The sequence below is a fragment of the Trachypithecus francoisi genome, unplaced genomic scaffold (genome assembly GCF_009764315.1).
Source record: "Trachypithecus francoisi isolate TF-2019V2 unplaced genomic scaffold, Tfra_2.0 Contig00803, whole genome shotgun sequence".
NCBI lineage: Eukaryota > Metazoa > Chordata > Mammalia > Primates > Cercopithecidae > Trachypithecus > Trachypithecus francoisi.
The window spans coordinates 48,012-58,217 of NW_022680911.1; the positions used below are offsets into that span (position 1 = coordinate 48,012).

At 50.0% G+C, this 10,206-nt stretch overlaps 1 protein-coding gene across 1 annotated transcript in view; it reads left to right on the top strand.

Moving 5' to 3' along the window:
* LOC117089142 overlaps positions 1-8,923 on the top strand; it is a gene marked incomplete at its 5' end in the record, with an annotated part of 48,609 nt that extends 39,686 nt beyond the window's left edge. Inside the window, 5 exons of the mRNA XM_033220008.1 lie at positions 464-542; positions 2,333-2,427; positions 2,534-2,572; positions 2,889-7,666; positions 7,984-8,923. Coding sequence (XP_033075899.1) covers positions 464-542; positions 2,333-2,427; positions 2,534-2,572; positions 2,889-3,099 — 424 coding nt within the window. The remainder of the gene's footprint in view (positions 1-463; positions 543-2,332; positions 2,428-2,533; positions 2,573-2,888; positions 7,667-7,983) is intronic.
* Positions 8,924-10,206: the final 1,283 nt, after the last annotated feature.

Genomic DNA, 10,206 nt, shown 5'->3' on the forward strand with positions numbered 1-10,206 from the left:
AGGAGGAGAGGCTGTGGGAGCAGGAGGATAGGTTGCTGGAACTGGAGCAGAAAGCCAAGCTCTGGGGCGAGCAGGCAGAGACACACATGCAAACCATGCAGAATGACTGCACCACCATCAGCCACACGCTCTCCCAGAACCACGAGCTTGACGAGCAGCTGGGCGAGGCACAGTACAACTTCCAGGAGCTGGTGGGTTGCCCCACCAGGGGAACCTGCCCTCCTCCCTGGCCCTCCATGCCTTTGTTTCCCCACCTGTAAAATGGGCATATGTAGCCCTCACATGAACTGGTACTTCTAAAGGAACCTGTGAGCCAGAGCCCTGCTCTGATGGCTGTGAGAGAGAGGGGATGATGTTTCTAACCTGCCTCCACCCTTCCCCGTGACATGGGAGGCAGACATCAAGTTCTGGGGTCTCCAGCTGCAGTGGGTGGCTGCTGATTGCTTCTCTTTGTCCAGAACAGTGAGAACAAGAGCGCACTGCAGTTGGAGCAGCAAGTAAAGGAGCTGCAGGAGAAGAAGCTGAGCGAGGTGAAGGAGATGGTAACCTCCGCCCCATCCAAGAAGGGCTGGGAGGCGGGCACCAGCCTCTGGGGAAGGGAGGTGTGAGGCCAAAGGCAGCTCCAGCCTGGGGGCAGGTGATGCCAGCAACCTTCAGGGGAGTCCTGTGACTGTTTCTTGCTTCCTGCCCTCTGACTTTTAGAGGTGGGTAACCCTGGGTTCCTCCCAGGTCTGGACATTATAATCCCAGCTAGGGGCATGGAGCCTCCCAATCAGAGGGGAAGAGACAGTGGTATAAGAGGCTCCTTGTACCGGGGCTGGTGACTCCTGCCTATAATCCCAGCACTTTGGGAGGCTGAGGCAGGAGAATCACTTGAGGTCAGGAGTTTGAGAACAGCCTGGCCAACATGGCGAAACCTCATCTCTACTAAAATTACAAAAACAAAAAATTAGGCAGGCATGGTGGCACATGCCTGTAATCCCAGCTACTCAGGAGGCTGAGGCATGAGAATCACTTGAGCCTGGGAGGTGGAGGTTGCAGTGAGCTAAGATTGCACCACTGCACTCCAGCCTCGGCCACAGAGTGACACTGTCTCAAAACAAAACAACACAAAAAACCCTCCTTAGATTCAAACTGGATTCCAGCCTTGGTTTCTCTGGTCACCATTCAACTACTTTTCGTCTCTAAGTCTCTGTTTCTTTAACTTCAAAAGGAAGTTAGCATTTTTCTTGCAGAGGTGCTGAGGATTAAATGAGATAATACATGGAAAGCATTAGGCTTGTAGCACACTTAGCAGATGGTGGTTGGCTCCCTCTGCTTTTCCACCAGTCTGTGGCCTACAGTTTAAATGGTGGGAAGAAGGAAATGAGATTTGAGGCTGGGGAAGGAGGCATGGGGTTCTAGGCAAGGGAGGAAGTCTCTTAGGCCTGGAGCAAGGGGCCAGGGGCCTAGGCAGGTGACAGAGCCCCACAGTGCTCTCACTACCCTATTAATGGGCCCAGAATCAGGAAGCCAGCCACCACGTGCCCTCATGCCCAGGGTCTTCCTGGTGGTGGAGCGGCAGCGAGACTAGTACCTGGGTCACCTGCAGCAGTACGTGGCCACCTATCAGCCGCTGACCTCTGAGAAGGGGGTGCTGCACAAGCAGTTACTGCAGACCCAGCTTGTGGACCCGCTGCAGCAGCAGGAAGCTTGGGGAAAACCGGTGGCTGAGATGGCCTGCCAAAAGCTGCAGGAGACCCAGGGGAGGGAGTTGCTGAGGACAGGGCCCCAAGGGGGACAACCTGGCAACTTCCGTGCCTTCTCACTCTGTTTCCCGTCCCCTTAGGAGCACCTAGAAGCTGCCAGCCAGCAGAAATAGCAGCTAGAGACCCAGTTGAGCCTCGTGGCTCTCCCTGAAGAAGGTACAGGAGACCACTCAGAGAAAGAGGAGACAGCCCTAGGAGGAAGGGGGGACTGTTAGCAGCGTAGGATTGAGAAGCTGGAAGAGACCTTTAGAACAGCTGGTCATTGTGCCGACTGGGTGTCTGCACTAAGTTAGGCATCAGTATGGTGACCTCCTGGGATTGGGGGGCCACCAGGTTGCCTAAGGATGGGTGGACTGGCCCAGATGAGAAAGGGAACAGGTCAGAACTCCCACACCAACTGGTAGCAGGACTGTGCCTGGGAAATATAGCAAGATCTTGGTGCTTAAAAGGAAAAATAAAGAACAGCAGCTCATTTCCCTCTGGGGAGGACCTGGCTCAGGGTTACACAGTGAGGGTGGGGAGAGGTGGGCCCGCAGTACCCCTAGTTGGGTTGTCTGAGGACCCCTCTGGCCACCTCCCCACAGGAGATGGAGGAGGACATCTGGACAGTGAGGAGGAGGAGGAGGTGCCTCAGCCCATGCCAAGCATCGTGGAGGACCTGGAGAGCCGGGAGGCCATGGTGAGCTGATTCCCCCTGCACCTCCTTTGCCACCTTCCTCTGTGGTCCCTCCCAGACTCCCTTATGCTCTTGGTTTCCCCACCTTCTGATTTCTTATCCCTTCCAGGAGACAGTGGTCAGACACCATTTCACCTGTGACCAAGAGGTGCACTCTCTGAGGCCCCAAGGGAAGGGACTGCCCTCCACCTCCCTGCCCCATTTGTTCTGTGAATGTCCCTACAAGAAGGGCATCAGGGTGGCCAGTCCATGCAGCCAGGTTCCAGACATCCCCAGGATCTCAGCCCCTCCAAGGGTACCTGGAACATTGAGGCAGAGGGAAAAGCAACTGGCCAGAACACACACCCAGCTCCCCACACGCTCTAGAAGGTTTCAGGTCTCTGCCTCTCAGGACCCCAGACTCCCCCGATTCAGCCTCATCTTAGTTCTGACTCAAGTACCCAGAATTTGCCTCTATTTCCCAGTCCAGAAATTGGAAAAGAACATCTCCAGGTCCCTTGCTTGAAGACCTGGCCAGAGCTGGTGCCAGGCTACAGACACCTGGAAGGAGGCGAGAAGGGCACACTCGCTTTCCCCTTGTCCTGGGAGGCCCACACACCAACATTGCCACCACCACTGCCCCCAAGGAGCACAGCCAAAGTAGACACACACAGGAAAAGGGGAAGGGTTGAGTGAACCTGGGACACTGCACCCCAACTTTAATGTATTTTTGAATTCAATTTGCTAATATTTTGTGGAGGATTTTTGCATCAGTATTCATCAGTGATATTGGCCTGTAGTTCTCTGTTTTGGATGTATCTTTGGTTTTGGTATCAGAGTAATGCTAGCCTTGTAGAATGAGTTTGGAATAGTTGGGTAAGTTCTCTAGTTTTGGAATAGTTTGGGTAAGGTTGGTATGAGTTTTTCTTTAAATGTTTGGTAAAATTCAGCAGTGAAGTACCAGGTCCCAGACTTTTCTTTGCTGGGAGACTTTTTATTACCATTTCGATCTCATTATTTGCTACTGTTCAGGTTTTGGATTTCATCATGGTTCAATCTTGATAGGCTGGATGTGTCTAGAATTGATCCATTTTTAGTTGGTTTTCCTATTTATTTGTGTATAGTTGCTTATAATAGCCACTAGTGATCCTGTGAATTTTTGCGGTATCAGTTGTAATGTTTCCTTTTTCGTCTTTGATTTTATTCACGTGGGTCTTCTTTTTGTCTTAGTCTTAGTTAGGCTAAAAGTTTGTCAGTGTTGTTTATCTTTTCCAAAAACCAACTATTCTTTTCATTGATGCTTTGTTTTTTTCATTTCATTTATTTCTGTTCTGATCTTTATTATTTCTTTTCTTCTAATAATTTTGGGTTTGCTTTGCTCTTGCTTTTCTATTTCTTTAAGCTGCATTGTTACATTGTTTATTTGATGCTTTTCTACTTTTTAAAAGTAGGTGTTTATAGCCATAAAATTCCTCTTAGTACTGCTTGTGTCATATCCCATAGGTTCTGACATGTTGTGTTTCCATTATCATCTAAGAAATGTTTCAATTTCCTTCTTAATTTCTTCATTGACCCCACTGGTCATTCCAGAGCATATTATTTGATCTCCATGTGTTTGTATAGTTTCCAACATTTCTCTTGTTACTAACTTCTAGTTTTATTCCATTGTGATCAGAGAAGATGTTTGATATTATTTCAATTTTTAAAATGTTTTAAGACGTCGTTTGACCTAAGATATAGTCTATCCTTGAGAATGATCCATATGCTGAGGAAAGAAATATGTATTCTGTAGCCCAAGGGAGAAGACACCTGCCCCTACTCTGCTGCAACACACAGCGCTCTGCTCAGGGATGGGGCAGTGGTGTGCTCTCGTTACCCAAGGGGTTCTCTGTTGGGGAGGGAACAGAGTCTGTTCTGTAGTGTTTGCCACTTTTGGTGGTGCAAATGTTCCATGGCTGATTTCAAGCTGCCACCATCTTCTCAGCCTGGGCTTGTTTGTACCCACCCTTGGGAAGGCTTTCCAGGTATTTGAAAGGCTGTGGGTGTTGTGATCTAAAGTGTATCTTTATTAGATACACTCCAAGCCCAGTTATGCTATGGTTCTTGCAGACTCATAGAGGAACTGCCTTGTCGGTCTCGGATAAGATCTGGAAGAATTCTCTGGGCTACCAGGCAGTAGAGATCCTTATTCTCTACCCGTAACTGTAATTTCTCTCCAAAAAACAGTCTCTCTCTCTCTCTCTCTCTCTCTGCTGAGCCACTTGGAGCTGGGGGTGGACTGACACAACATCCCTATGGCCATAACCACTGGGACTGCACTGGGTCAGAGCTAAAGCCAGCAAAGCACTGGGTCTCACTCAAGGCCCACTACCTGGCTATTTCCTATGTTCACTAGAGGCCCTGGGGCCCTATAGTCAGCAGGTGGCAAAGCCAGCCAGGCTTGTGTCTTTTCCTTCAGGGCAACAAGTTCCCTCAGGCCCTGGTGGGTCCAGAGATGCTATCTGGAAGCCAGGGACTAGAGTCAAAAACCTTAGAAACTTACCTGGTGCTTTATTATAAGGCAGCTGAGCTGACACTGAAACCATGAGACAAAGTCCTTCCCACTCTGCCTTTCCCTTTCCACAGGCGGAGGAGCCTCACCCTGTGGCCACCACCCCAGGCCCACAGGGAGTGCTGCCAGGCTACTGTTGATGTTTACTTGGGGCCCAAGGGCTCTTAAGTCACTTGTAGTGAATGCTTCCAGGCCTGGGACTCACCCTTCAGGGCAGTGGGCTCCCCTCTGGCCTAGGGCAGGTCCAGAAATGCTGTTTAAGAGCCAAGGCCTAAAATCAGTGACTATAAGAGTCCATTTGGTGCTCTCTACCCCATTGTGGCCAGGCAGGCACCTAAGTTGCAAGACAAAGTCCCTTTTACCTTTCCCTCTACTTTTCTTAAGTAGAAGAAATCTCTCACCACAGCCACCATAGCTGGGAATGTTCTGGGTCTCCCCTGAAGCCAGCATGTCTCAGAGCCTTACTCCAGGCCCGTCGCATACTACCTGGGTATCACTGTTGGCTATTCAGGGCCCAAGGGCTCTTGACTCAGCAGGTGATAAATCCTGCCAGGACTAGAATTTTTCCTTTAAGGCCAAAGATACACCCTTTCTGGCCCAGGGTGTATCTAGAAAGGTAATTCAGGAGCTAGGTCCTGGAATGGGGGCCTCTCAACTCTGACAGGTGCTCTGTCCTACTGTGGCTGAGCTGCTATCCAAGATGTAAGACAAAGTCCTCTTTACTCTTCCCCTTCCTCTCCTCAAGCAAAAGGGAGTCACTTTAGTTAGTGCAAGCTGCGTTGCCTGGGGTTGGGGGAGGGGTTGTGCAAACACTCCCTTGGCTGCCCTGGCTGGTGTCTGTCTAGGTCTTGTGTCCCCTGAGTCCACTGGCTCTGAGTCCAGCATGGCATTAGGTCTTGCCTAGGAGTTGAAGTCCTTATGGTCTAGACTGCCTTTCAAGTTTATTTAGGGCCCCAGAGCATAATAGCCTGCCATGCCAAAGCTTGTCAAAACCCAGGCCTCAAGCCTTCTAACTACTGGGATGGGTGAACCCCTCTGGATAGGACTGGCCTAAATGCTCCCTCCATGGGCAGGTGTCACGTGAGTTCCACCTGGTTTGTTTTCTGCTGTGACAGGGCAGCACTGAGTTCAAGGCAAAGTCCCACAGTTGCTGCATTCTCCCTCCCCCAGGTGCACAGAGTCTCTCTCAGCCCCACAGCGGTGACTGCTGGGGGAGGGGGAGGGGTGACATTGGTGTTTCAAGACTGTCTCTCCTACCCTCCTCAGTGCCTCCTTCAGCGACATGAAGTTAAACCACCCACGTACTGTGAGTCCTTGCCTGATTTTTGGTTCTTATGAAGATGGTTTTCTGGTGGAGACAGTTGTTACATTTGATTTTCCTGCAGGGGGAAGGATTGGTAGAGACTACTATTCAGCCATCTTACTCTGCCCCTCCTCCCTCACTTAACTTTACTTCGTAAGAGCCTGTTTCCAAATACAATCACATAGGGTGTTAGGGCTCCAAGTATGAATTTTGGGGAGACACAATTTAGTCTATAGCATTTGGACTTGGGGGAAGAGAGAGAGAGAACATTAACAGGAAGTTCACAGTGTAAGCAACAGTATGGAGGTAGGAAAGTTCAGCTCATAGATAGAAAAAAATTGATCCAATTTAGCAGGGCCCACAGGGAGATGTGGTGGAGTGGTGAGAGGTGGGCTGGTGAGAGGTGGGCCACATCAAAAGAACCTTGAATGCCAGGCTGAGGTGGGAGGCATTTCCTGTTGTGTAGAAGGTGCTATGAGGTGGTAGGGAGGGTAACATGATGAAAGGATATTTGGGAGATTGGATCTGGCATCAGTGATGGCTGGGGGTAAAGAGTAAACAAAGCTGGAGGCCGGGAAACTGGACATATGGCCCAGAGTTCAGGCTTAGGCTGTTCAAAGGCAGTTTCCACACTGAGTTCCAATGTGGATCCAAGCATGCAGTGGGTAGATGATTTGGAAAAGCAACACCATTCCCTTCCCATTACCACAGTTTCCCAGCTGAGCTCATCACCAGAGTCCTACAAATCAGACAGTCAAACTACCCGAAATTCTGTCCCTAGAAGCTGTGGCCCAGAGGGAGCCCTTATCCTGCTGCAGCCCAGGGACACTGCAGCCTGAGAAGGACTGCACCTGTTCCCTCCCAGGAGCCTCATCTCTGTCTAGCCAGGCTTTGATTTCAAATGCCCTCAGCTTTGGCTTTGAAATCTGTTGGGTCAGATTCATGAGAGCTCTGGCCTTCTTTGGGTTAGGGATTTTAAATAGTTTTTTCAAGCAGGCAGTAAATCAACTCTACCTGCTTACTTCTGTGTGCATCTCCTCTTCCCTGGCCCCAGATCTTTTTCCTTGGTTTATCTTCTCATTGTGTTGCAGCACAGCTTCCAGTGGCTTCCAGAGAAAGAATGAATGGAAGCCAAGCTTTCTGACCCTCACGAATTTTAGAATGTCATTGTTCTACCGCAACTCCTGATTAGTAGTTTGACTGGATGTAATGCTCTAATTTAAATGTAACTTCTCCTCACATTGGGAAATATTGCTCTATTACTTTCTAGTTCCCAGTGTAGTTGGGAAGAAGTCAGAGTCATGTGGAGTCTTGGCTCTTTACATATGACGTGTCCTTTCTCTCTGGAAGATTTTAGGATTTTCTATCTTTGGGTTCTTGGAATTTCCCAATGATGTGCCTTATTGTAGGTCTTTCTTTTTTTTTTTTTTTTTTTTGAGACGGAGTGTCGCTCTGTCGCCCAGGTTGGAGTGCAGTGGCCAGATCTCAGCTCACTGCAAGCTCCGCCTCCCGGGTTTACGCCATTCTCCTGCCTCAGCCTCCCGAGTAGCTGGGATTACAGGCGCCCGCCACCTCGCCCGGCTAGTTTTTTGTATTTTTTAGTAGAGACGGGGTTTCACCATGTTAGCCAGGATGGTCTCGATCTCCTGACCTCGTGATCCGCCCGTCTCGGCCTCCCAAAGTGCTGGGATTACAGGCTTGAGCCACCGCGCCCGGCCTATTGTAGGTCTTTCTTCGTTCACTGTGCTAGTCACTTGGTAGACTCTTAAACTAGAAAATTATGTGCTTCTATTGCAGGAAGCCACCAGCAGGTTCATGTAAGCTGGATAATTGCATTCTTTTCTTCCAAGGACAGAGGTATCAAGGCCCTGGGAACCTTATAAGTGGATGTGGGGAAAGGGGGCCTGAGGTGAATCCAACAAAGCTGCAGCACCCACTGAGCTCATGTCCCAGGGCTAGGCTCTGCCTGAGGACAATAGACATGGGTGAGGCCCACTTCCTGCCCAGTCCCATGGTTGGGCTCAGGACACACATGGTCCAGGAGGCCCCGGGTTACATTTACATGCACCTACCTGTATGCAGCATTCAGTGAGCCACAGGACAACTTAGGGGAGGGGGCAGCTCCAGAGAGCAGGATAGGAGGTAGGTAAATAATCATGGGATGGGGAGTGGCCTTGTGGTGAAGATGCAAAGGCCGTGTGTGTGTGTGTGTATGTGTGATGTGTTTTGGGGAAAATGGAGAGAATATTTTGTCTGCCCCCTTTTCTGGCCACTGCATCCCTTTTTTCGTGAGTAGTTTTTCTTCCCATCATGGACTGAGTGTCTCTGTCTCTGTCTCCTCCAAATTCATATGTTGAAGCCTTAACCCTCTGCATGGCTGTATTTGGAGATGAGGCCTCTCAGGAAGTCATTAAGGTTAAATGAGGTCCTAAGGGTGGGGCTGTGATTCAGTAGGATTAGTGTCCTCATAAGTTAAGACATCAGAGAGTGCCCTCACTCACTCTCTCTGCACAAATACAAAGAAGAGGTCACGTGGGCACACAATATGGCAGCCACCTACGGGACAAGAGAAGAGGCCTCAGAATGAAACCTATGTTGCTGGTACTTTGGTCTTGGATTTCCCAGCCTCCAGAACTGTGAGAAATAAATGTTTGTGGTTTAAGCCACCCAGTGTGTGGTATTTTGGCGTGACACCCTGAACTAATACATCTCCCTACCCTACTTCAACCACATGACACTAGAGGGCTTGGCAGTTTTAGTGTCCCAGCTACCCAGCCAACCCAGACCAGACCAAGCAGAAACTTTTTTCTGGAATTTTCTGAATCGGAACTAATGGAGGGGAGTCCCATCCTTTCTTGGGGTCAAAACCAGGAAGATGGAAGCCTCGTACTGCCAGCAGTCTGACTCCAACCTTGTGGGGAAAGTTGCTCTGAGAGCACAAAACTGATCTGCAGACTGAGGTGGAGACAGACACAAGGTTAAGGAGCCTGCAAATCCTAACAGTGCTGGTGACTCTGAGTCCAGGTATTCCTGAGACCCAGCTGTTCCCTGTTCTGCCCGTGGCTAACTTACTGACCAATGAGCTTCCCCTCTTGCCTAAGCCAACTCAAGTGAATTTTCTGTCACCCACTCCCAAAGAGCCCTGACTGCAATGGCAGGGCATGGCAGGGCTGGGCTGGCTGGGGCAGAGGATGGTGTGGGAGGAATCAGCAGTGACAGGCACATAGGCAGTGCAGTTATTGCGTGGCCTCCATGAGGTCTTCCTTCAACCCCAACTGTGATCAAGGCTGGGCACATAAGCTTAGTAGGTCAGAGTGAGGGACTTGGTGAGAGGTGCCATGTTCAGGGCCATCTTTCTATGAGCCAGACTCTTGTCATCAAAGGCTTTGCCATCAGAAATAGTTTTAGTCATATCTTGGGTTCACTTGATCCATTGCTGTTCTGCTACTTTCAGGATCTTTACTGTAGGCTCTGCCACGTGGGTGGGAGACTAAAGGCTGTATACACGAGAACACACTGACCTGGGAGCACTCTCAGGATTTAATGGCTTGGCAAGGACACCTCGGGCTCTAACACATTGCTGGAGTGGCTCCTTGAAATGTGGATGGAACAGTTGCTGCAGTGAATTAGGTAGAGATTATAGAACTGTATTTGCGAAGCATCAAAGAAGCCAGAAAGTACAGGGAGGTAGGAATGTTGGAATGGTTCGTTACATGCCAGCAGATTCAGAATCCAGCACTTGCCTATGTGTCCTTGGAGGCCTCACAGGAACTCCCCTCTCTAGGCTACCAAGGAACTCCCCTCTCTAGGCTACCAAGGAAGGCACTAGTGAGAAGGGCACCTGCGTCTTTCCGAGACTCAGGGCACTATCCTTTGTAGTCCAGGATCGACAAGAGGAGGTGCTGCCGTGAGACCAGGCTTCGTGGTGTCAGTGGGAATGGTGGAGGGC